This window comes from Thamnophis sirtalis, unplaced genomic scaffold, assembly GCF_051295495.1.
Source record: "Thamnophis sirtalis isolate CommonGarterSnake01/CBP01778 unplaced genomic scaffold, rThaSir2_p1.2 scaffold_8, whole genome shotgun sequence".
Lineage (NCBI taxonomy): Eukaryota > Metazoa > Chordata > Lepidosauria > Squamata > Natricidae > Thamnophis > Thamnophis sirtalis.
Window position 1 is genome coordinate 31,905,413 of NW_028261388.1, and position 27,721 is coordinate 31,933,133.

Genomic DNA, 27,721 nt, shown 5'->3' on the forward strand with positions numbered 1-27,721 from the left:
CTTCCCCCGGCGACTCTTCTTGCGCCTGCGCAGCTTCGTTTTCCTGTGACGAAGCGTTTCCAGGCCAGGTACCAGCTGTCGGGTCGCGAGAGCGGTGCGCATGCGCGGGGATTTGGGCTGAGGGCGGGGCCGTGACCACCTTGGCAGATCCACTTTGCCACGTACGGCGGCGGCGGTGAGTAGCCGGGACCTTAGGCCGGGTTTGGCCGCCTGAGCAGCTGAGAGAGCCGCTGCCCGTGGCCTCCTGGTACTGGAAGAGCCAAAATCGAGGCGGCCAGGGCACAGTGGCCTTGTTTTGAATGGGCGCGGCCGAGCTGTTCCTTATGTGCTTATGTGGGGGGGCGGCGGCGGCGGAGTGAGTAACCGGCCGGAGGATCGTGAGGGGAAGAAGGAGGGAAGCCTGGTCGAGATTTCGCCCTTCCATATGTCTGGTGAAAAGGAAGAAGGTAGCTGAGCGCCGGTCAGCTGCTGTCACTTCCTGCGCTCGCTTCCCTTTCAGCGTTTCTGGCCCAAAGGCGAGCACCCTCATCGGCCTCTTGCAACCAAACGGGGGAAACTTATGCGTCGCAGCGCATTAGGGGCGTCACCTTTAAGGGAAAAAGGTCTTTGCTTGGAAAGCTGCTTTTTTTTTTTGAGGGGTTGGGCATTCCCTCCCCCCCCCCGTCCGATGCTGGAAACTTTACAATGGGCAGTTTGTAGCCCATAAACTGGGCTATGAAAAACACTGGTTCTCCTAGTGATGCCCGATTTAAAAAGCTACAAAGGATCGTTACTTGGAGGAAGGGAAGATTGTAGCCAAGGTCATTCAAGATTATCTATCTATCTATCTATCTATCTATCTATCTATCTATCTATCTATCTATCTATCTATCTATCTATCTATCTATCTACCTACCTACCTACCTACCTACCTACCTACCTACCTACCTACCTACCTACCTACCTACCTACCTACCTTATCTACCTACCTACCTACCTATCTTATCTACCTACCTACCTACCTATCTTACCTACCTATCTTACCTATCTTACCTACCTACACCTACATACACACACACATACCTACACACACACACACACACACACACATACGCAGCTCCTTAGATATTGGACTGCTATCATGTCACCACTAGTCCTTTTCATTAAAGTAGACATTCCCAGTTCTTGCAAACTTCATACCTTTTTAGCTTTTAGTCTCCTAATTGTCTTTGATGCTCTTCTCTGCAGTCTGGAGTGAGTCTGTCTGTCTGTCTGTCTGTCTGTCTCTCTCTTGTATGTATGTATGTCATAAAATTGGGTACAGCTCACTTAACTGCCTATCTTAACAATAGAAATTCTGGTCTCAATTATGGTCATAGGGTCATAGGTTGATGACTACATATAATTCCTTAACATATGTACAGTTCAAGTCTTACATGTCTGGAAATAGGCAGTTCCTGATTTCAATGAGACTTATTCTTAGATAAGCGAATATAGGATTTTAGGTCAACATATAGTCCCAAATTATCTGTCTTTAATGAAAATTGCATTGGAAGCTTAATATAAATTCACAACAAGTTCACTTGTAAGATTTTGGCCATCTCTTGATTACAAATTAAAACTCACTAATGACATTTAGAGCAATAATATAAAGATTCCAGACCATTAGTTAATTTGATACAGCAGAGATAGTAAGTTTTATGGCATCTTAAATATTGGTAGGTTTGTTATGGAATATCTTTTAATGATGACTCTGAAATGGATAATTAATTTTTAAAATTACTGTATGCCACTATAGATTAATTCATTTATACTTTCCTGTACTACAGTATAATTGTTAGATTACAAACAAAAAGATAAAGCAGGAGAAATGTAGAAGAGTCTGTAGTCAGTAAACAAATAATATAGTATTTTAAAAGCACATTTGGGGAAACTATTTCAAAATGTTGTTTATGTTTGGATCTTTTAAAGATATGAGAATAGTAATAATGTTGGTGTTTTGCCAAGACAAAAAACTAATAAATTTTATAGGTTACCTGTATTTTATATACAAATAATTGAGAAGATTAGATCCGAAGTAGGAAATGATTCCTGAATATCTGAAAGATTTCTATTTCTCTGACACATCAAGTCAGAAATTATGTTATTGGGGCTGTAACATTGCATCACAGTTCTTGCTCCAACTTAAAATATGCATATTAACCAATAAAGAATTCATTAAAAATTCTCAATTGGATTTAAGCTTTTCTTCAGTTCATCTAAATAGCAGTAGATGATAGCCTCTTTCTTGTTTGCATCAAACAATTTTGTTGGGTTATGCTTGTCACTGCATTATACAATATTTATTTTATAATGCATCGAGCCCAACAAGCAGCTGGTTTGATTGTTGTTGCTACGGGACTGGGGGTTTATTGGTTTGTGTACTGGGTTTTATCTTTGTAAGCAGCCTGGTGTCACCGAGAGTGAATTGGGCAACCATATAAATTTTATTAATAATTAAATAGTAAGCATTGAAACAAATTGCTTATATTTTCTCTTTCTCTCTCCCTCTCTCCCTGCCCCAATGTGTATAATACTTTCATTTAATCAAACACTAAATCAAGATAATGCAATACAATATATTCAACAGCTCTTGGATGTATTGTTCCTCATACTGTATGTTATCTGCTGACTAAGATCCTCTGTATTTCCTGTCCTCCAACATAGCAAAATTCATTCAGAATTTTGTTCCTATGTCTGGACTTTTTAGTACTGGAAGGAAATAAATACTGTACATCTGATGGAGAATTAGGGAATGTTCCTCTGTATGCTTTGGGAGGAAGGGCTGTCAATATGCTATTATACAAGTTATTTGAATATGGGTTTGAATTGATAAAAAACCTGATATTTATAAAAAACATTTGTGTTTTTTACAATTGAGTGATAATATTAAATATGAAAACGTGTTTCACATGGGAACACAGGGATTATAACTGTTTAGATATTCATTTGCAGGCATTCTTTCCAACCATTAATCCTCCTAGCAAGATTCAGTTTTTGACTCTAGAATTATAGAACTGAATGTTTTGTAGTTTTGAACTATGTATAGCCTTTTGGCGACCAAGTAATCTGATCTGTTCTTTCTAAACTGCCTTCTACCTTGGCTTGATGAAATAGAAAATATGAAATAGTAACTGAGTTATATGGTTTACAGTCCTGACTTATTCTTAATGGAATACTTAAAAGCAGGATATTTTGGCAATAATACAAGTTAAGGATTAGTGAAATCGGTGTAGATTCAGGGTTATATTTTGAGAATGTAAACATATGTTGCATATGAATGATATTGCTCTTTTGAGAGATGATAAAACCTAACAATGTTCTGTTGCAGGTATTGTACACTACTGTCTATTTTGGTAATCAGCACTGTATGGCGGGGCATTTGACATCCAGCTGAAAGTAAAAAGAATCATTCTTTTGGAAACCAGTGCAAAACAGGTAATTTATACATTTGATATTTTTATAGAATTTATCAAAGTATAAAGTATGAAGTTAGAGTGATTCCTCTTTATTATGATGAAATGTCATTTGTAAATTGGGCTCCAAATAGCCAATTTTATTTAAAGTAATTGAAACATTGTTTTCATCACACATACACAGACCCCAATTAATCATCAAAAATCTCTTGTTCCTTCATGAGAATCAACGCAAAAATTGTGAGCTTTCATGTTATGACTTCAGAAATCTTGCAAAATAAGAATCTCCCCATGACATTTCTTACTCTTTTTAAATATATTTTTTAATGGGAAGTTTTAAATGCTGACAATGGATACCTTGTGCCTGTGTCACTCTTGTAGTCAATAATGTACTTTGTTATGCTATTCATGGTTGACAAATCTGCAATTGTCCCTTATAATTTCACACTTTTTCCTGTGACTGCATTTTTGAAATTAGGTTTTAAAAGATTTATTTATTTCCTAACATACCAAATAGAGGAGTATTTTTTTTTAATGTTGACAATTCTTCAAAATGTAAAGCACAAATTCAGTTTGGGTCACTTTGAAAGGAATCTAACTTTCCTTCATAATTTTACAAAGCTACTGAAACACCAGGGCATGAGATATCCCTATTAGTAATGCAGAGAGAAAGATTGGAGGGGGAGGGGGAGAGAAGGAGAAAAAATACCAGCCATGAGCCTACTTTGTATTTTGGTTAAATTGATAGATATTCATGTTACTAATCCATTTTTATATTTCTGTAAGAAGACCTGTAGTAACTATGAATGGCCAACTGGATTTGAGTGGAAAGCTTATAATTAAAGCTCAGCTGGGTGATGATATTAGGAGAATTCCAATTCACAATGAGGATATCACCTATGATGAGTTGGTGCTGATGATGCAGAGAGTTTTCAGGGGGAAACTGCTGAGCAACGATGAAGTTACAGTAAAATATAAGGATGAAGGTAGGATTTTATTTACCTTCCACTTTCTAATGTTGTCTAATAATGAAAAACCTTAATGGAAGTCTTCAGCTTTTGCTTTGGAACACATTTTTTCTAGTGCATGCAAAGCTATGGAATTCCAAAGCATAGAACAATATCAGAATAATTAGATCTTTCTTAGTTACATTGAATCTTACATTGTATAGTTACTATATGATAGTATGATCAAATTGCAACATATTTTCTATAGGAAGTAATGTTTTGTACAATAACACTTGTATATGTATCTCCTCCTTTGTTTTATCTTCTGTGTTGGACCATTGGCCACATGTTTGAAACCAGTCTAAAATGGGTGTTTGCCTTCAAATGATGCAAGTGTTGGGTAAAGTATGAAGAATGCAGAACTAAGATTTAGGAACTAGTGACATAGGAAAGGATTTATGATATGAAATTTATCCAGTGGAGTGAACTTTTATTGGAAAGGCAGTTGAATGAAAGAAACAGCTTGGAAATATAACCTGTTCTTGTGAAATCTTTTGGGCAGTGATGAAGACACTGCATTCTCAATTGGTGATTTATATAGTCCTACCTTGCTACAATTAGCAGAGAGTGATATTATGTGAATCCCTGAAGAGACAACAGTTGATGCAGTAAATATAAATTCTGATCTATGTATATGTATTTAGTTTTCATAATTTTCAATCTGAATGGAAAGCCTCAGATAGTATTTCTCAGGTATATATTATCCAAACTTCCTCTTTTGTTTAACACTGTAACTAGAGGAAAAAACAAACATTTTCTGCTTTTTGTTGGAACATTAATATAGCTTATACATTTCATAAATGACTCAAATGCTTTACAGCTCTTGCAAATGAAGTATTTTTAGTAATTAAAACAGACACCTTTGTTTATAGTTTTCATGTAATTGAAAAAAGCAGCTGTTTCCATGGAATAATTAAAGCATTCCATTTATTGTGATTATTAGAATAGCTACATCCTTTTTCAGAATTTACATAGAAGCCTGAAAAACTATATACAGGGCGGGGCATAACCTTTTCCTAGGGGGTCACAGCAACACTTGTAATAACAACACAAATAATTCATACACCATTCGAAAGCCCATCAAAAACTGAGTTTATTGACACGATTTAATAGTCAGTATGACCACCATTAGCCCTTCGAACAGCATTCAAACGAGGTGGATAAGAACACAACAAATCTTCAAACAGTTCCGTTCGATTTTCCAGATTTTTCAACACAGTTTCCAAATTCATTCTCAAAGTTTCAACCGAATATCGATTTTGACCTTGCTCCTGAATCATCAGAGCTTCCACTTCATCCTTAATTATGGCCCCAATGTTCTCTGCCGGATTGAGATCTGGCGAATTTCCCGGCCAGACGTCATTGCCCCAAAATTCGACATTGTTTTCGCGAGCCTCTCGAAAGGCAATGCATTTTATTCTGTCAATGATCCTTTGTTCTTCCGAATCGAATTTTCCAGCCATTCTTAAAGCAAATTTAACATTTAATAGCTCATTCAATTCAGTTTTTTATGGGCTTTAAAATGAGGTGTCGCGGAAGTTGTAAACTGCTGTCGATCTTGCTGTGACCCCCTAGGAAAAGGTTATGCCCCGCCCTGTACTTCAATAAATGGCAGAGAGATATTCCTCTTGTAGTGGAGCCAAAATACTTCTTTCAAATTATTTTCAACCTAGGAACAGCTCAGTTAAATGGCATAAACTGAGTGGTTGCATTTTGTAATGTTGCACCTTGGATAAGTTTAGTGGCACTTCTTGTTAGTTATTGACTGGCAATAATTGCATCTTGGAGCATTATTATGATTATAGCACAGCCTTACCCCAGGTACCAATTAGCAAAGTTTGCTGTGAATATCTTTTAATTACTTCCACTTGCACATTTAGTGTTAATTTTGGCATCAGTGCTATATAAACTTAATGTCTGCCCTATGTCATAAGATATAGTCATCTCATGTTTGGACTACTGCAAAAGTTCTACATGGGACTACCTGTGAAGAGCATTCAGAATCTATAGCTGGTGCAGAGTGCAGTGGTGCTGGAACTTTTGGGGCCCAAGAATGAACTATGAAACACAACTTCTCTGTGAGCTGCACTGGGTGCCTGTTTACTTCTGGATGCAAGTCAAGATGTTGGCAATCACCTTTAAACCCCTTCATGGCATTGGTCCAAATTACCTGAGGGACCATCTCATGTCAATGAGATTGGTTTGCCTCACTCATGTTAGCAGAGGAAGCAAGCTTGCAGGCTTCATTGGCCAGGAACTTTTTAAAACTCTATATATCAGAAAGAATCTTTATGATATCAAAGCCCCCCCCCCTACTTGCAGAATACAGAGTAAAGCCTTGGAACAAGTTTTGACAGCACTTCAACTCTACCTGTGCTGCCAGGTTTTATTTGATTCTTGCCTTCTCCCAGCTGCTTGCTATTTTTTGGAAATAGATTTTTAAATGACTGACACTGATATGTGAGGGTTTTTTTTTTTTTTTGGAAGTTGTATCTGATTCCTCGTTCTCCTTAATTAACAGATGGCGATCTTATAACAATCTTTGATAGTTCAGATCTTTCCTTTGCAATTCAGTGCAGTAGAATCCTGAAACTGACACTGTTTGGTAAGTAAAAATATTGTTAAAAGTTGCTTGATACTTTTTTTTTTCAATTTTCTTTGGCAATAAGTTTTCCTTCATTCCCAAGAATTTATGTAACTGTTCAGAACATAGATGCTACATATCATTTGTTCTGGAGACGTTAATACACATTATGTACAAGTTATAAAATCTTAAGACTCTTTTGTCTTATCTTGTGAAAACTTACTAGTGTGGTATCTCTTTTATAGTTAATGGGCAGCCAAGACCGCTAGAATCAAATCAGGTAAAATACCTTCGCCGAGAACTGATAGAGCTTCGCAACAAAGTGAATCGTTTATTGGATTGCTTAGAACCTCCTGCTGAGCCAGGACTTTCTACTAGTCTGCCTGAAAATGGTGAGTTGATAACTGTTACTTAAAAATGGATTGATATGGATATCCCTTCTCATAAGCTATGCTTGTCTAGAATATGCAAACATTCCAGGGTGGAAATGCTCTGTTCCCTAAATATCCTGTTCCAGCCTTATTTGCCATTTAGTTTATTTAAAATATTTATATGACTGCCCATCTTAAAATGAGAGCTCCAAGTGCCCCCTAATCACAACAAAACAATAACAGAAAAACAGAAACAGAAAAACACAATCCCGAAACTCTCCCAATGCAACCTATAATACTTTCCCACATAGCCACCCTGGTTGCATCCGCTGAGTCCCGTCCAGCCGCCCTGTTTAGGATAACCCGCTCCCTATTGAACAAAAGGGAGGCGGGGGAACCCTTGCAGGGCAGAGCTGAAGAGTATGCCCAATTCTTAGCGGACAAAATTGCTCGGTTTCGGTCGGACTTGGACTCCACCCCCGCAGTTCCAGCCGAGGCACAAGGGGACCAAGTAGAACAGCTCTGGGTTGAGTTTCAGGACGTTACCCCCGGGGATGTGGACAAGGCCATGAGAGCTGTAAGTACCTCCACCTGTGTTCTGGATCCGTGTCCCTCATGGCTGGTTACGAACTGCAGTGAGGTGACACGAGGCTGGATCCAGGCGGTCGTGACCGCCTCCCTTCGGGAGGGGAACTTCCCCGCCGCACTGAAAGCGGCGGTGGTGAGACCCCTCCTGAAGAAACCATCCTTGGATCCAGCTGCTCTTAATAGCTATCGCCCTGTCTCCAACCTTCCCTTCTTGGGGAAGGTTGTTGAGAAGGTGGTGGCCTTCCAGCTCCAACGGTCCTTGGAGGAAGCAAACTACCTAGACCCCTTCCAGTCAGGCTTCAGACCCGGTTACAGCACAGAAACCGCTTTGGTCGCATTGATTGATGATCTCTGGAGAGCCAGAGATGAAGGACATTCCTCCATCCTGGTCCTCCTTGACCTCTCAGCGGCTTTCGATACCATCGACCATGGTATCCTTCTGCGACGACTGCGGGGGGTGGGAGTGGGAGGCACCGTGCTACGGTGGTTCTCCTCCTACCTCTCGGACAGGTCGCAGTCGGTGTTAGTGGGGGGGCAGAGATCGTCCCCTAGGCCCCTAAATTATGGGGTGCCTCAGGGTTCGGTCTTATCCCCCCTGCTATTCAACATCTACATGAAACCGCTGGGAGAGATCATCCGCAGGCACGGGATCAGATACCATCAATACGCGGACGATACTCAATTGTATCTGTCCGCCCCGTGCCAACTCAATGAAGCGGTAGATGTGATGAGCCGGGGTCTTGAGGCCGTTATGGACTGGATGAGGGTTAACAAGCTTGTGCTCAACCCAGAAAAGACCGAGTGGCTGTTGTGTTTTCCTCCCAAAGATTTGACTAATATTCCATCACTCAGGCTGGGGGGTCAAATTCTACACCCCTCAGAGAGGGTTCGCAACTTGGGAGTCCTCCTGGATCCACAGCTGTCATTTGACCACCACCTAACGGCTGTGACCAGGGGGGCATTCGCCCAGGTTCGCCTGGTGCGCCAGTTGCGACCCTACCTGAATCGGGAGGCTCTCACAACAGTCACTCGGGCCCTTGTGATCTCTAGGCTGGAATACTGCAATGTGCTCTACATGGGGCTGCCCTTGAAGAGCATCCGGCGACTACAGCTAGTGCAGAACGCAGCCGCGCGAGTGATTGCGGGTGCACCTCGATTCACCCGCATAACACCTATCCTCCGCGAGCTGCGCTGGCTGCCTGTCGATCTCCGGATGCGCTTCAAGGTGCTATTAATCACCCATAAAGCCCTACATGGCAGTGGATCTGGATACTTGAGAGACCGCCTTCTGCCAATTACATCCCTGCGACCAATAAGATCCCATAGAGTAGGCCTCCTCCGTATACCATCGGCCAGCCAGTGTCGGCTGGCAACCACAAGGAGGAGGGCCTTCTTAGCAGTAGCCCCGGCCCTTTGGAACGAGCTCCCCGTGGAGATTCGTACCCTCTCCACCGTCCAAGCCTTCCGCATAGCCTTGAAGAACTGGCTCGCCCGTCAGGCCTGGGGATAAGGATAGTTACCCCTCCCGAATGATGAATGTATGTTGCCTACCATTTTATTATATGTTTCTATCTTGATGTTTGTATTCCCCCCTTCCCAGTTTTATGTGAGCCGCCCTGAGTCCCCTCAGGGAAAAGGGCGGCCTACAAATTCTAATAAAACTAATAAAACTAAACTAAACTAATAAACTTTCATCCATTTGGTTTTATTTTATGCTGTCTTTATGATTTTTTTAAATAAGTACCAAGGTGACAAACATATATGCCTCTTCCTATTCTTACAAGAGCCCTGTGAGGTGGGTTGGGCTGCAGAATAGTAAATAACCAAGATCACCTAGAAGGCTTTCGTGCTTGAGGTGGCACAATCTCCTGGTTTTTAAACCAGCCCATTAAACACTACATTAAATGGCCTTTCCTTTCTTAACAGAAGTATTCTGACTGCAAAATTGGTTTGAATTATGTGTTTTAGGTGAGGACTAAATGCTTTTACCAACATGGAATCATTTCTGATAAGGTCCAATTGAAATATTTTGGATTTGCAGGTTTGAGCTTGCAACCTTTTGTGCAGTGCTGTAATTGCTTTAAGTCTGTAAAGTTTAGGCTTGTTACCTAACAGTGTTAAGTGCTACCCTAATCTCAGGTTCTGAAAATTTCCATCTCTGTTGCAGATGTTGCAGAGGGTAGGGAACACAAGCCTGCTAGTGCCGATTCAACTGTCAAGCCATCTACTCAAGTTATAGCAGCAAGTATGTCTGCTTTTGATCCATTAAAAAATCAAGATGAAATCAACAAAAATGTCTTGTCAGCATTTGGGCTGACAGATGATCAGGTGTCGGGTAAGAATATATATTTTATTGAAACTGTTGCTGAAGTACTCTCTTTCAGAATTGACCAGGTATATGGCAATTTTATAGATGGTACAGGTAGTCCTCAATTAAGGGCCAGGTGCTTAACAACCATTCAGTTTAACAACAGCCTTGGAAAGAGTGCTTTATGCGCCTATAAAGTACTTCTGACCATCACAAAGCTTACAATTAACATCTCTCTCTCTCTCTTTCTCTCTCTCCCTCCCTCCCTCCCTCCCTCCCTCTCTCTCTCTCTCTCTCTCTCTTTTGCACGCACGCACACCATAGCCATGTGCTTGCAGTCTGAGTGCTTGGCTGCCTGCTTGCCAAGCACATGATGCTATTTGAAAGCATTTGCAATCCCCTCTACTGGCTTCCAAGCCAATGGGGAAGCTAGTAGGGAAGGTTGAAGCTACTGCCACCTCCCTGATAGGGAGAGATGGCAAAAAGACAAAGGGAGATAAAGATTTTAGTTTGGTGTGTTTGCTTAACAACTGCAACTAGGAGTGCTGGAATTGAGGTTGCTGAGTTCAGTATTCATGTGACATCTTGCTTAACAACCAAGATTCCATCCTACTTGTGGTTGTTAAGCGACAACTACTTGTACATGAAGACATTTCAGATTTCAAATTTTTGCATTATGTTTACTCCCCTAAAGGGAGTAATTCCATACCCCCCCCCTTTTAGAGTCTTTAATATACAGTATTTTTTACTCCATAAGATGTACCCCCGCAAAGTGGATGGAAATGTCTGTGCATCTTATGGGATGAAAAATACAGACGCGGTGGCGGGGTCCTTTTACAGTGCTGAACCCCACCTCTTCTGTCTTTGTCATTATCCATTTTCCTCCTCTAACCTGAGTGCGTTTTATGGTCAGGTGCATCTTAAAGTGCGAAAAATATGATACCTCTTTCCAACTTGAATTCAGTACAACCAATATCTCTTAAGTAGACCACCAAGTATACATTTGAACCATCATACAGGTAGTCCCCATCTTAGCCACGATTTATTTAGTGACTGTTCAAAGTTGCAATGGCACTGAAAAAAGTGACTTAACGACTAATTTTCACATTTAGCAAACATTACAGCATCCCCGTGATCACATGATCAAAAATCAAATGCTTGGCAACTGGCATGTATTTATGACAGGTGCTGTGTTCTGGGATTATCTTTTGCAACTTTCTGACAAGAAAAATCAAGGGGGGAAACCAGACTCACTTAACAACTATATTGTTAAGTGAAGTGATTCACTTAACAATTCTGGCAAGAAAGATGGTAAAATGGGACAAAACTCAACAGCTGTCTCGCTTAGCAACAGACATTTTGGATTCAGTTGTGGTCATAGGTTGAGGACTACCTGTGACCAATTGTTGCACTTAAACCGGAGGCAACTAGATTCAAGTTTCCACCTTGCTTACTGCATGGTTTGGGGTCTATTATTCTCTCTCAGCCTAAATCACATCAGAAGATAGTTGTTGAGATAAAACTGAGATGAGTAGAGTATAAGAAATCTTGATATTTCAGTGAAAACTTGTGATATAAATGCAGAAGAGACAGACTTGGCCAACAATTTATTACTGTATTAGTTTACTAGGGGCATAACTATGCCTGTGCAGATAAACATTTATCGGTTCACATTGATCGAATTTGAAGTAATGGAAAGTGATGTTTTAGTAGGCAGTCACAATCAGTTCATAACAGCTGTTAATAACATACTCAGGGATTACCTTGGTTTACATAAATCTGACTTTAAAAATCTGGGAAGTCTGTATATTGGGAATATATACTGAGTTTCTGAACAGCAACAGTGACAATATATTAATCTCACACCTGAAGATCAATAGTTAAAAAAACACAATAAGGAATAAAAAAAGGAAAATCCAGTCTGTAGAAGAAAATCCTATCTTTTTTTTTTGCATGCCAACTAGTGTGGTGTTTTTGAAATGACAGAGAATTGCTATTGCATAGTAGATACACATGACAACTTGTTGCAGAAATATCCCTGAAGTTTAGTGAAACGATAAAGTTGCAACATTGATTTAATGGATTGGATTCATAGCATTTTGCTGTGTGCTGTGAAGTTAATTGGATTCAACTTAATTAGCTTGGAATAGACTGTTAAAAATAAGTTCCAGCTAACTTCAATATCAGTTAAATCTTTTAGTATAATATCTGAATATGAAGTTTAGAATCTGCTTCTTTTGATGTACTCCAGAATCTATCTGTAACAGTAATTAATTCAGCATTATAAGGTATATTTTAGGAAGTTAATATCACTTGGAGTTGGTACTACTATGAATAATTGTGAAACTCATCATAGTTATTTTTGACTAAGCTAATGGTCAAAACAGATGAGAAAATTACTTTGGTTAGTAGCAAGTCAGTAATACTATTTGAGTTTCAAAAAGTAATATAAGCAAACAGCAGATGGCAGCATTTTAAAGCAGATATAACATGGCAGCGCTTAAATTTAAAAATGAATTTAAAAATGTAGTTTAGAGCAAAGGTACTGCCAGGTGTACAGAAATTGCTAATTTGGAAACTAATAGTGTATTTGCCTAGTATTGGAGAGATTATTTGCATTATTTAAAATAATATTTCTCTGTATTGAAATATGTATTATGTTCCCAATTTTATAACTTTTCTTATGGCAGCCGTTAAGTGAACATCACAATTGATAAGCAGATGCCACATTTGTTAAGCAAACCAATTATTCATGATGTAGCAATTTTTTCTGAAAATGAAGTAATTGCTGGTTTTCGGCAAAAATGTCACAAAACACATTTTCATGACCTGAAAACCCTGGGTATAATTTCCAGAAACCCTCCAAAAGTAGTAATCAATTAGCGATTTCTAAGTGAGAGAAGGGAAAGTTGCATAGAAAGTAATATTACCTATATTTAATTAATTTGATTGAAAAGAGACTAAAATTATGTGAAATTAAATTTTATTTCAATGGTTTCATTGTGGCTCCTACCATTTTTTGAAGTAGGAATCTAGACATCCATTCGAAGGCTGACTAGAAAGCTATGCATTTCTGACACAGAGAATTAATTGTATTAACGTTCTGCAGCCATCTTAGTGTAGGCTGTTTATTTATTTGCATCCCATCTTTATTTTGAAAGTAAGATAATTGGATTCCAGAAGGCATAGCGGATTATTGTTCATTATTTTCTTTTCAAAATATTTTCTTTTCCAGGACCACCCAGTGCCCCTGTGGAGGAACGTTCAGGAACGCCTGACAGTATCACTTCTGCATCCTCTGCAGCTCATCCACCACAGCAACCATCATATGGAGGCTCTCAGCCCCAAACTGGTCAAATGGATGGTAAGCAATTCATTCATGATTACCCTACTCCCAGTGAACATATTTGCCCTTTTGTATCTCACAGTGTGATACAGTTTATGATGTTTGCTCCTGCAGTTCCACACCACTTTTGGCTGTTTGCAGTTTTATTTAACTGTTCTTGGACTTGCTACTCTTACTTCCATGACTGTGTGCCTTACCTTTAGATTTCTCTCAAGCATTTATATCTTGTGATATTTTTGACTTGTTTTTTTTTTAATCTTCGTTTTCAAACCGCATTTGTTCACTTCTGGATACATTTATGTTTAGTCATTGCTGCTTCATTTTTTTCACTGTCAAAATGTAATTCTGTTTCTTGGAATTGGGGGTGTTGTTTTATATTACTCTAAAGTGATTTATACGCTAACAGATGGTTTTTAACTGTTTTAATTCACCAAATACAGGAAACATGCATAATGTACAATTTTTAAAAAAGGGGGGGGGGATTGTGTAACCTAGCACTAGATGGTGCACTAATGCTGAGTCATAATAAAGAGTTCTCTAAAATGAACGCATAAAGGCTATTTGAAGGATTAGCATAGGGGCTTAAAAATGAAGCACTATTACTAGAAGTACTGGTTAAGTTTTCTAAATAAATAGTTAGAAATATTATCATTTTAAAATATCTGGTTTATTACACAGACATTTGGTACATATGAAAGAAAATTCCAATATTAGTTCTGACCTAAATATATGCACACAAAACTGCCTTTCCAAAGCAGTGTGTGTTTATGCAGGCTCTTCTGTTATAGTTGTTATCTCCCTCTTGGTAGGTATTCTTTCCACATGCAGGCAGTGATAGTGGTCCTGCAGATTGAGAGAAGGAAGCATACTCCCCTGTTGATAAAGTAAAAGTTTTATCCCAAAGTGTTTTGCATATAATTGGTTGCTATCCTTCCCTAAATCAATTTTTATTTACTGCCACAAGGCAACTATATTCTGATAGCATATATACATATACAAGTGAAACTGGAAAAATTAGAATATCGTGCAAAAGTTCATTTATTTCAGTAATGCAGCTTAAAAGGTATATTGTATATGAGATAAGACTCATTACATGCAAAGCAAGATAGTTCAAGCCGTGATTTGTCATAATTGTGATGATTATGGCTTATAGCTCATGAAAACCCCACATCCACAATCTCAGAAAATTAGAATATTACATGCAATCAATAAAACAAGGATTATACATAGAACAATATTGGACCTCTGAAAAGTATAAGCATGCATATTTACTCAGTACTTGGTTTGGGCCCCTAAAATAAATGAACTTTTGCACGATATTCTAATTTTTCAAGTTTCACCTGTATATTTCTCGTTGGAAAATTGTTTGGAGGAGAAAATATACATTCTTGCTACGTTACATTTGGCCCTAGAAAATTATCAGTTATAGGTAGTTCTTAAAAGCACAATAAGGAACAGAATTTCTATTGCTAAGCAAGGCTGTAAAGTGAGCTGCATCTAATTTTATGAATTTCTTTACCACGGGTGCTAAATGAATCAGTACAGTTAAGTAAATCAAGTGGTTGTTGATTGAATCAGACTTTAGAGGAAGCTGTTTGGAAAGGTCACGAATGGCAATCACATGTCCCCAGGGCACTGCAACCTTGCCAAGCACTCACATTTTGATCATATGACCATGGGAAGCTGCAACAGTTGTAAATATGAGAACTAGTTGTAAGTCACGTTTTGCAGTGACATTGTAACTTTGAACAATTGCTACACAAATAGTTATAAGCTGAAAACTGTAAATTAATTCTTTATTTGTTTTTAAATTCTTATTTTAAGAGAACAATATATGAGAAAGATTAAGACAAAGATAAAGCAAGCAATATACTAAAGTTGTAAAATTTTTAAATCGGTAGGCCAAATGTATCAACAGTATCCACAACAGGCTGGATATCCTCAACAGCCACAAGCTCAACCTCAACCACAATATGGTGTACAATATCAAGGTAAGAAGGTGGCAGGTTCTTCAGCATTGCTAAATAGTTTTGTAACTACTTGACTACTTCTTTGTAGTTTAGTTTTTAAAATAAAAATAAAGCAGGAATGGGTTATTAAGGCACAAGTACTTTTAAAGCTCTTCCCATTCTCAAGTACTTTTAGATACGTTTAGAGCTGTTTTGGAGTGATAATATATATTCCTATGTAGCAACTGAATGCTACCATTGCTCAGAGCTGATTGCTTTAATAGTTTATATATGATTTATATCATTCATATTTCAGTGCCCTCATTTTTAAAGGGGATATTGTACAACTGTTTGAAAAATCAGATGGAATGCATTATTATGATAATTGAGTTTAACATAAAAAATAAAATCAGTAGAAAATGCCCAATGCTTACGTTTTGCTTGCTCATTCCACCAGATTGCAGATTGCCTCTAGAAAATAATCTAGAACCCTGCAGTTACAGTGAAACTGGTCCAGTATTTTGAAATGCCCAATAAATCAGATGACTTCTAGAAGAAAAGTTGTATCTGAATGCTTACATTTCCCTTGAGCATTTTGTTTAGGAGAATCTGCCAAAACAGAATCTGAGGCCCAACTCCTACAGACATACAAAATAAATGCCTCCTGAGTTTTAGCAGCTGTTAATATAATTACCAACAGTTCTTTCTGTGTATTGAAATTAGTTTTGTGATGCATTACAGAGAAACCATTCAGTTTTCTGCGTAATATTTATATATGGGTACATTACAGATGATAGTCTTTACTTCTTAGTATCATCATTCGTTGTAGGTCAGTTTAGTTCAATCAAAATTGTTTAGTTGTGCTCTTGATTGTTTCAAAGTAAATTCAGGTGAGTTCAAAATTGACTTCAAAGTTGATTTTAGTCATTGCTTTCTCTTAAGGATCCTGTGTTTTTAATAATTATTATGTATCTGGTATTTAATGCTAACAGGATTCCAGACATTGGAGAGGTTTCATTGCAAGTAGCTTCAGGTGTGTTTTATGCAAGAAATAAATGGAGTTCTTAGTCTCCCATTCCCTTCCAGATTTTGTTTCACATTACCAGTGAATTTGTCTTTGAAAGTTATTTGTGATATAACTGAACACACAGAATTAAGAATATATACACTCCTGTCTACATTTTTGTATTTGTGAAAATGATATCGAGAGATATCTTTTGCATTCAGATGTGTATTGATTGTTTCACGCTGGGATCTACATGCAGACATACTGATAATTATGGAGGTGCTAAGCATTTTGAACTCTAAAATATTTGACTTGGAACTTGGCCATTTTGAACTCAGATGTTTTCAGCAATCTGGTTTTAGAAACAATGTTGAAACGGGCACTTCTCACTTTTTAATGGATTATTATTGATGTTATGAGTGCAGAACAAAAATATGTTCCCAAAATAGCATTTTGTGGTTGGAACAAAACACTCAAAGTCATTTATAGGTTTTGTTCTGATGGAGCATACATTGGCCTCTCCTATGGAACATTTTGAATGGGACTATTTTGTTACAAGCTTGAAACAAAACATGTTTCCCATTTGGTCCACATTTCTTTAAAATGTTCATCTGTTCTAAAGAGACCTTTCACATATCAAAATACGTGCAATATACTATATTTTGTTTATATAATTTTATTATGCATAATAAATAACAAATTCATACAGTTTCACCTTGTCTACCACCTCATCACTTTTTTAAATGGTTTATATAGATTTCCCCCCCCCCCCCCACACACACATGCTTTGTTGAAGTGTATGAACTGTATTTTTGATGGTGCCGGATATTAAAGTATTTTGTTCACTTACACAAATCAACTTTTAGAATACAGCTATGTGAAACTGTTCCCTGCATACAGAACACTATATTCATATATATTCACGATTGTAGAACTCTGAATTCATTTTTTCAACAGCTGTACTTAAATTTGATAACTTTCAGAATATGCATACACATTTGTGCATGCACGAACACATATACAAATTCATTTTGAATATGGTAATGGCAGTTATATACAATGGCATGCACAAAGATGGAAGAGTATTGAAATTTTCAAAATGGAGGAACGAATCATAAAACTGTTAGAATTGGCAGAAATGCGAAACTTCCCTGTTTAGTCAAATGCTTTTTGAAAAGGCTGGGAACCTTTTATGGGAATTTTGCTAAACAAAGAATAAAACAAATCAACAATTTGTAGATTTTATAATAAAAAAAGATGAGAACTTACCATAGGGTTGAAGGGATTTCTGGAAGAGATAAAAGGGAAGGGGAGGTGATAGGCTATCAATATCTGTTGAATAGAAGATCGGAAGTTGTTATATTTTATAACTGTATAACTGTCTTTTTTGTTGCCCCTTTTTCTTTTCTGTTTTTATTTGTCTTTTACTTCATGTAAAATTCAATATAAAGTAAATAATGCTAATATAAAGAAGCAAGTTCTACTTTGATTTAGTCTTTGTTTTAATTGGATCTCTTAGCAGGCTACAGCCAACAGACTGCTCCTCAACAAGCACAGCAGTTCCAAGGATATACTCAGCAAGCTTCCCAGGCTCCAGCTCCTGGCTTTTCTGGCCCAGCTACACAGCTGCCAGCTCAGCCTCCTCAGCAGTATCAAACAGGCACTTATGCTCCACAAAATTTTACAACTCAGGCCTCCCAATCTGCTAATTATAATGTAACTCCAGCATCGCAACCTGGAATAGCTCCTAGCCAGCCCAGCACCTACCAGCCAAGACCTGGTTTCACCCCACCTCCCGGAACTACTATGACTCCTCCTCCAAGTGGCCCTAATCCTTATGCACGCAGTCGTCCTCCATTTGGCCAGGGCTATACTCAGCCAGGTCCTGGTTATCGATAAGGAAACTATGCTTTTAAAGAGCCCCAGGTAAATCCAAGCAGCTGCTGATGCTGTTCCACCTGTACAGACAAGAAGATTCTTTAATTGATATTTAAAAAATATTGAAAGGCAAAATATTGTATGGTATCACCTTTGCTCTTTAATTTTCTGGGATAAATGACCAAATGAATCTTGTTTCCTGCTTTAAATTGTATTGGCTTTCTAGTGTAATATTTGTCCCATTGGAAACACTACCTAAATGTATGTAAAGCAGATGACATTCTGGTTTGCCATATTAAACTGCTAGGTGAAAATCTAGCTGACTTTCTTGAATTGGTTTTGCTAATAAAATTAAGTACTAAATTAGATCCACTTGTTAAAAATTAGATAACATATAAATTGTAACCTTCACAATGCAATTGAATAAAAACTTTCAAATCATTATTTGATCAGTTGCAGAGAAGTCTGTTTAGTAAATGTTATACCTATCTTTCTAAAGAAAACTAAGTCTCCAACTCCCAGGATTGTGTTGAAATATTTTTCACACAAGAACACATTTGAAGCAATTCCTGTTATTATAGCAGCTGAAAAATGCTGTAGTAAACATTGTGTAACTTTGTTCTTTTCTTTGCGTATATCAGTAAAAATGACAGATACTTGAGTGATGATTATAGCCAAGGCTTTGGCAGAAAAACTCAAGCAAATTAAATAAATTAAAATGCCTTTCGTAACAGATATTAACAGGAGCTTAGGACTCTCAGTGTTCAGCGAGCAGTAAACTTCTTGTAATGGAAATAGAATGCTGTTGTTATGTGTTGTCTTAACATTTTGATTAGATAATAAATAGCTTATTTTAATTGTTTGTAAGTTAAGGTGATGTTACCATGGCACACTTACAGTGAATTACATCAGTATGCTGGTAAGGCAAGATATCTTCATGGGTTGTTCAGAAGGGCTTATGAGTGTTGGTTTTTGTTTAGATCATGGGTGTCAAACCTGCTGTGTCACATTGCCGTTACGTGACATTGTGATGTTTTTCCCTTTGCAGAGCTGGGGTGAGTGTGGCCTGCACGTGACACATCTGGCCCATGGGCCGCCAGTTTGACACTCCTGGTTTAGAGCATTATGCACATAACATTTTTCTTGAATTCTATTCAGATGTCCCTGTTCAACACTTTCTTCTTTTTCTAAATCAAGCCCAAGGATCAAATATATTGGTTTATTAAAACTGTATTATTTTTATCTGTTGTATAAAAACACATGAAATTAATGGAGATCAATTAGATGAGCCAAAATATTGAAGGGACAAAAACCCATATGGTAACTATAAAGTATGTGACAAATTCATACTGTCTTTAGCATCTATCTTTTATTGAACAGATATTTTTAAAAGTGTATTTTCACAATGTTGAATGTGCTTGTCAATTACAGCATACCCCAGAGTTTCAGTCCTTGGTAAATTTTCCCCACTCTGTCCTGGAACTGCTTTTCAGTATTAGTGTTATTCCATTTATCTTGTGCCTGTCTCCTTGCACTTCGATTTGGCATGCGAGAGATCCAGGTTTTGTATGTATCTAATGATCTTTACCTATGTACTGTATTCTTTTCTTTTCTGCCATACATATTTTGAAGCTTAAAATTCAGCACTTATTTCCACGAACCATAACAATTGCTTAAATATATCTTGTTTTAAGAAAATTTGTTTACTATTAATTTATTTAAAAGATTTCTATGGCCATCCATATTATAGTTAAAACTGTAGGAGTCTTATAGCAACAATACAAAAAGCATGAAAACAGTAAGAAAAAAACAAAAACTCCTCTTTCTACTCCTTTTCATCGTCCCAGGGTATCTTAACAACTACCCCATGGCCCCCACTTCACTGTTGACTTGGAAAACAAAAAGGATGGGGGTCTTCTGGAACACCTGGGGGAAGGTGTTCCATAAAGTAGTAACAGCTTTGGAAAAGGAATGCTTCATAGCTCCTACTAGATGGCAGTATTTCAGAGAAGGGACATGGAACATGCCCATCCTATTCAGTCTAGTAGGACAGACAGGTATTATCAAATGAGAGGCAGTTCTGCAAGTAACCTACTCTTGTGCCATTAAAGCTTTAAGTAATAAGCACCACTTTGAATTGCATCAGCAAGAAAACTGGTAGCCAATGCAATTGACACAATAGAATGTAACCTGGGGAAACCTGAGGTACCCAACATTTAATTTCAAAGTTTCTGATCTGTTTTTGAGAGAAGCTTTATGCATATCAGCCCACCCAGGTAAACCAGAACAGGAAACATAACCAGAACAGCTGATTCCACTTTATGTAAGGCTACATTAACAACTCTTATAACTGTAAAAATACAAATCTGCCGCTGTCTCTTTCACAGCCTGAGAAGATAAGGAAGGTCCCTTCTGAATCATATTGTTCACCCATTAAGTAGGTGTATCATACTCCTACATGATGGTTCCCCAGGCAGCATCTGTTCTCTGTCTCTCAAGGTGTTTCTTACATATTATATGTATTAACACATTTTCTATTGAAAATGGATCACAGCTATGATTATCCCTAGCATGAAAATGTGAATGAAGCTGCTAGAAGATGCTCAGAACCACTTGGCATGTTAGTATCAATTACACACTTATTTCTTCAAGGATATATGCTCCTTGGTCTTAGCAGTTGCCAGTCCGTAGTGTTCTCTGCCTTGTCAAGTGTGTGCTTCGAAGAATCAACTTGATTTGAATTGAATCAACAAGATAATTGGATCTGACTGATCTCCCCACAATAATCAGTAAAATCAATCTACTCCCTTTTTCATGTTAAAATCTCACTATATAGTTTTATTACAGCTAATAATACCCTGATTATTTCTTTTTTTCCTACTTGATACCAAAATATTGTGGAATTCCCAACTGGTTATCAGCTTCAAAGAACTGAATGTAAGTTAACAAATTGAATCTCAATTTAAGTAATATGAGAGTGTTTGTTGCCAATAGAGAAGCTACCACAGGGCTTGCAGTGGAATTTGTTCTGGGTAAAGATGTACAACGTGCACATATTCTCATAGCCCAATTTCAGAGAGCCAGAGGTGCTTTTACCTAGTTTTATCTACCAACCAGCTTCATGAGTCATGCCTTAAATTAGCTGTATGGTGACACTGTCCTTGAAAAGTGTTTAGAATTTTCAGATAGCACAAAATTCAGTTGCTAAATAGGTGTCCTTTATAGATTTGAATTGATTTCTTGATCAATGAGTTTTCTTGAATTGATTGTATTTATTTTTGGATGTGTTGTAAATAAAATGAATTAATGTTTATTAGTACCTGATGTGACATTTTGCAAAGGCATAAACAAATTTCAGAATCTTATCAGTGAACTAAAATGCTACTCATAAGCCTTCCTGTAAAAATCATTTGGACATTTTTCTTGATAACTCAAAAAATCTGTGATCTAACTACACACAATTCACAGAACAATATATGTGTTCATCTCTCCTACTACACACAATTCACTTAGTCCTCCAGCTTTCCATGTTTATATTCTATATTTAGGCAAAAAATTTACAAATGGCACATTATATAATACAAAAATTGTCAAGCCCTAAGATTTTCAGTGGTTAAGCTTGTGAAATGTTGAAGCCCTTCTAAATGACCTTTGCTTTGGGGTCTCAATGTAGTTTATATTTTAAAAAGCTCGTGAAATAGAGTTTTATGCATTTTGAATTTGTCATCAGATAATTTAAAACAATATTGTTCCTCATGTCTGTTTTCATTATTTCAAAATGATCTGAAAGACACTGAAAAGCCTTCTATAATGGATTCTTTTAAAAAATGGTGGCAGTAGGAATTATCTTCAAAATAATCCTCACACACTTTTTTTTCAAAAAATGAATCTGACGTTTCAAATTAGGTAATTTTAGCTTTGTAAAGGCTGAATATATCAATTATGAATCAAACAATGATTAAAAACATTTTATTAAGAGTACAATGTACCTGCAGTGTACTTATATTTTCTATAAACAACCGAACCGATATTCCTTATGTTTCTTACATTTGTATACATTAAAACTTACATCTCTTTATAGTGTTTAAATGTTTAAGCAATACAAACATAACATTTTATGTAGGGAACAGCTGAAATATTTTCAAAAACAGTCTTCATTTTCCATTTTATAAAGCAGATCACATTTTCAGTTTTATATCATACAAAACCTTTTTAAATACATGTACTTTGTATATGCTTTGACAGTCTTCTATACAACACACTAGGCCACATTTCTCCACGTTTAACTGAAAAAACTGCCTGATTACATTCTGGATATGATTTACACACTGCCAATCTGAATATACACATTTCCCACAAAACAGCTTCAAGAAGTATGAGTCTGCTGTGTACTTAAAGAAGGAAAATCTTTTTGAAATACCTAAGTAGTCTGTTTAAATGGCATATGAATTTTGTATTCTGATATCTATACCAGAGTACACAGTAATTTTGAGAGATTCTTCCATTAACCACAGCAAAAAATATTAAGGCTTTTGCATCTTTATTTCATCATAGCAATATATTTCCCCCCTGTAAATTGAATGTGTGTGTATGTGTGCAGTGGTGGGATTCAAATAATTTAACAACCAGTTCTCTGCCCTAATGATTTTCTTCCAACAACCAGTTCACCAAACTGCTCAGAAAGTTAATAACCAGTTCTCCCAAAGTGGTGTGAACTGGCTGAATCCCACCACGATATGTGTGTGTATTTACCATGAACTAATTCAGTTTCTGGTGGGAGACAAAAATAGAGCATCCATTTCAGTATATATATATATATACTAATAAATGCTATCAAAATCAGGAACTTTCTGACATACAACCAACTTTAATGCCATTTTATAAATGTTGTTGCTATAATCCAATGTATATTGGGAGTGCAGAATAAAAGTTTATATCATTGAACTGAAATCTCCCTTGCGTTGAGGAGCTCTTGCACAATGAAAGACATTTATGATAGTAGAAGGTTATTGGTATTGGTTCAATTAACATGATTCTTTTTTCCTGAATAATATTTTAATTGAAATCTGAAATCAGAGTGTCAATTTTATCTAAAGCTTGAATAAAATCTGCAACTTTTCAATTGGATTGGATTTTTTATAAAGTGGCAAAAATATCCAGGAATTAACAGAGAATAATTTAAGTATGTTTGAAAAGAAGTAGAATGTGACCATTGGCAATATACATTAATACAAATTCAGAAGATACTTTTTCTTATCCGCTTTTCAGTAAAGGTGCCTCAAAATATCACAACAATAGTAAAAAATAAACTACACCTTTTACAATAAGTAGATAATATAAGATACTATTAGGGAGCCAGCTTCCCAAGACATCCATTTATGATATTTCTTTCTGCAATATAACTGCTACCATTTTCTACCATTTTCTACCATTTTCCAGGTATTGTAGTTCCACACTCATACCAATGAACGTAAGTATTGTGTGTTCCAGCTCCTATTTTTCCAAAGTGGACAGGTTCCTGACGAACAGCTCTAAAATAACCTAGTTAAAAGAAATTCAACATTTAGTAAAAATTGAAAATGGGGAAAATGACACATATTAAGTAGCTACATTTTGATTTTGAACATACAAACTCTTAAGCAAAATTTAATTACAGGTGTATATTACATATGATCATTTTAGCACATATAGAATTGTTATGAACAACATTTTAAATGGCTTCGTGTACAGTGTAATTTTCAGGTTCATACACAATTATAGCAACATTATTTTCCAAATCAGTATTACCTGGACAAGTCCTAAGGGTGAATGCACTTTTTATTTTATTTTCATCAAGACACAAAATGTAAGTAAATACAATAGATACATATCTGCATATGTAGTGCTTGAGAGACCAGAATTTAAGCCAAGAGCCAAGAGCAATAAGTTGATTAGGAGGTAATATTAAAATCAATACAAGGCTGATTTTTGCTTAGTAATAACTGAAATAGTAATAATAGTAATGATTTGCTTAGTAGTAATGAAATTGAGATTATGTATGTCAATATGAATGAAGAGCTCTGTACAGTGGTATGCTTCTAATCTAGTTTTATCTATTCTTAATAGACCATTAAATTAATTTGGCCAAATGAAAATCATCAAGCAGACTGATTTAGCAAAATACAGTTTTTATATATGCTTTCCTTCTAACAGGACATTCTGCCAACGCAATGTTAATTTTATAATCTTTGGAATGGTCATTTCTGACATTGCTGAAATACTCATGCATATTATTTTCAGTTCCTATCCTATTTTGCAATTGGAGTAATCTGATAGAGCACTGTAAAGCTTTGTAGGAGAATCTGCCTTTGAAGTTCAGTAATTTAGGCTTCAGAACGACCTGCTGCCAAGGGTATCTGCCTGTTCCACACAGGGAGGGTGTACGTATGGTCCCTTCATTGAAACAATTATTGTTCGGGATCCAGGAGACACATCTTTTGTGGGCAGCCTCTGCCCTTTTGAACAATTTTCCCCCATCATACAGTTGGCGCCAATTCTATAGGCCTTTAGGTAGGCAGTTTAAGAGCAGTTTTTCCCCCCTTTGGACTTTGGAGTCATGAATTGAGTCTCCAGTGAATAAATGAGAAGTTTTCATTTCTGCTTGCCATTTTCTTTTTTAATACATTTTAATGAATTTGTATTAATTATAATTTTATTTTTTTATGCTGCTGAAAGCCCTAGGATTTGAACTGAGTCTCCACATAAATGTATAAACAAACATGGTTATGAAAGTGTACTTAGTTGTCAGGTATGTACTGTATCAAAGTTGACTCTTCTGCTTTCATCACAAAGATGACAACTCTATCACATTTAAAGATGGGAAATATACAAGAATCCATTTATTATCCTCGGTTTAAAACATACCATCTTTGGAAGGCAGTTGATCTGATGGAAGCATTTGCCCTGTCTTTCCATCTAAATATGAATCCACAAATTGACAATGATCTTCTCCATGTCCTCTCTGATCTCCTATATTATAAAATTTGCCTAGAAAATATTAGAAGAACTTTTAGAATATGATTACAATTCAATCAACTAAAAAACAAATAGGCTATGGGTTACAATGGTAATTGGCAGCAGAATTTCTATCAGTAAGTGATGTAGTGGTAAGATAGCAAGAGCAATAGCTCTTAGACTTTCATACCATGACCACATTGTTTAACGCAGGGGTGTCAAACTCAAGGCCTGGGGGCTGGATCTGGACTTTGGGCTGCTTAGATCTGGGGCCATTCTTGAAACAGCAAAGGACCGGCCCACGGTGCCTCTGCCAGTGAAAACAGAGCTTGCAAGGGCTGCGGGCAGCCCTCCTGAGTTCTGTTTTTGGTGGCAGAGGGCTGAAAGATGCAGTTGCAGGTGAAAATGGAGCTCAGGAGTCTGTTTTTGTTGGCAGTTTTCATGCCACCACAGGAGCCCCCAACATGAGTGATGTTGAGGTGGCCATGTCCACCCTGGGCAGGCCCACCCCAGCCTCCCGAGGTCAAACACAACCCTGATGAGGCCCTCAATAACATTCCTGGTTTAGCGCATGAATCCCAGCATTCCCTGTTGCCATTTTAACCAAATTCCACCAGTCTTTAGCAAAGACCCTGATCTAAACTGTTCCTGGCATTTTTACACAAGTATAAACACTATGCTAACCTAGGGAAGATGATTAAGATGGATATTTACTGCATACAAAGCAACATAGGTTCTGAGGCATTCAAATGCTTCTCTTCAGTTTGGAGAATTTCAGTCTCCCAGTTGACATTGATCTGTTATATGTTTATATAACTACACTGATCCACAAAGAACATGTTAGACTTTTCCATAGCACATTCCCACAAGAATCCTGTGTTGAGGGATAGAATAATTTATGCTCAAACTCAATGGTTGCCAGCATTAAGAAGAGACCCATGATGTTTCATTGTGTTCTCCGTACTGATTACCATGATGTTTCATGTTGCCTGCATACTGATGAAGCTGTCTTGGTGATAGCTACAAACTTTTTGATGTCACACTTCATAAACATTCCTAGAATTATCAAACATGCTTACAAATGTCCAGTACAATTCTACAAAATTGCTTTGTCTGAAATCTAAGTCCAGGCATAATTCTGAATCTAGTGATGTCCTGTGCTGGCCACACAAATAGCCACTCTACATGCAATTAAGAGAGTTTTGATTTTATACCTTTAAGTGAATCACTGAGGTAAATTTTATATCGAAGGGAGTTACACAACTGAACACCCACAAACTTCTTGTACCAAGTCCTCTTGACATACTGTTTCCCCTTACATTCAGAATAGTCATCATCAGAATTAAAGCCGACTTCAGTCCAAATTGCATCTTTCCCCACTGCAAGAAAACAATATATGAGATTTTGGTTATAATATATGCCCAAATATAGGTACATCTGACATAAACAGAATATTTAAGTAAAAAAGCAATGTATAAGAATATTAGCATTATTATATTTTCCCTTTCTTATCATAAGTGAAAATAAAACACACACTGTAGTAAATACAAAATATAAGTATCAAAACTAAATGCAAAAATAATAACAAAGAAATAACTAAAATAGGAAAAAAGAAATACCAAGACAAAAGATGATTGAGAATTCTCATATTTCTTTATTTCTTTTTTTATTTTATTTTTATTTATGCAATTGTTAATCATATGATTTTGTATATTTCTTTATTGCTAGCTGCCCTACACACAATTTTATGTTAAAAAGGCTGATTCCAAATTCAATGAATGAACAAATAAGCTAATCATATTGTCTTGCATCTAAGGGAGAAAAAAATGGAAGCTAGATAAATATATATCAGAATAATATTGCTTAATTTACTCTTACTGTATTTGATAACACAGTATCAGCAATTTGTGGGTTCTATAATCTCCCAGGGTTTGAAATGGATACCTGACATTAGAACCATCATTAAAAAAGTACAACAAAGAATGTTCTTCCTGCATCAGTTTAGGAAGTTCAAACTGTCCCAGGAGCCATTGATACAATTCCACAGAAGAATTACTGAGTCGCTCATCTGTATTTCGATAACTATCTGGCTTGGTACAACAACTAAACAGGAAGAATACAATCTCCAACAAAGTTGTAGCTGCAGAAAAAACAATTGCAACCAGCCTGCCTTCCATTGAAGAACTGTATATTGTATAGGTCAGAAGGAGGGCTGAGAAAACATCTACAGACCCTCACATCCTGGACATAAACTATT

The 27,721-nt window shown here is 37.0% G+C and overlaps 2 protein-coding genes across 7 annotated transcripts in view; one reads left to right on the forward strand and one right to left on the reverse strand.

Moving 5' to 3' along the window:
- The first annotated feature begins 72 nt into the window (after positions 1 to 72).
- On the forward strand, positions 73 to 18,915 carry TFG (trafficking from ER to golgi regulator). Of its 6 annotated transcripts, none has more exons than XM_087721382.1 (9): positions 73 to 175; positions 3,350 to 3,456; positions 4,221 to 4,420; positions 6,963 to 7,046; positions 7,271 to 7,417; positions 10,152 to 10,319; positions 13,528 to 13,656; positions 15,540 to 15,629; positions 18,113 to 18,915. In XM_087721382.1, exons 3-9 carry the CDS (start codon positions 4,237 to 4,239, stop codon positions 18,490 to 18,492), a joined length of 1,182 nt encoding a protein of 393 aa, XP_087577508.1. In that variant the 5' UTR covers positions 73 to 175; positions 3,350 to 3,456; positions 4,221 to 4,236; the 3' UTR covers positions 18,493 to 18,915. The 6 variants fall into 6 exon arrangements, with proteins under 6 accessions (XP_087577508.1, XP_087577506.1, XP_087577510.1 ...); XM_087721380.1 differs by having other exon boundaries at positions 4,224 to 4,420; XM_087721384.1 differs by having other exon boundaries at positions 4,224 to 4,420; positions 18,116 to 18,915.
- Positions 18,916 to 22,424: 3,509 nt separating this feature from the next.
- Positions 22,425 to 27,721, reverse strand: part of ABI3BP (ABI family member 3 binding protein) — a 144,446-nt gene continuing 139,149 nt past the window's right edge. Inside the window, exons 74-76 of the mRNA XM_087721379.1 lie at positions 26,679 to 26,843; positions 25,375 to 25,497; positions 22,425 to 24,012 (exon numbers count right to left, since the gene is read on the reverse strand). Of these exons, the coding sequence (XP_087577505.1) occupies positions 23,897 to 24,012; positions 25,375 to 25,497; positions 26,679 to 26,843 (404 nt within the window). The 3' untranslated portion in view covers positions 22,425 to 23,896. The remainder of the gene's footprint in view (positions 24,013 to 25,374; positions 25,498 to 26,678; positions 26,844 to 27,721) is intronic.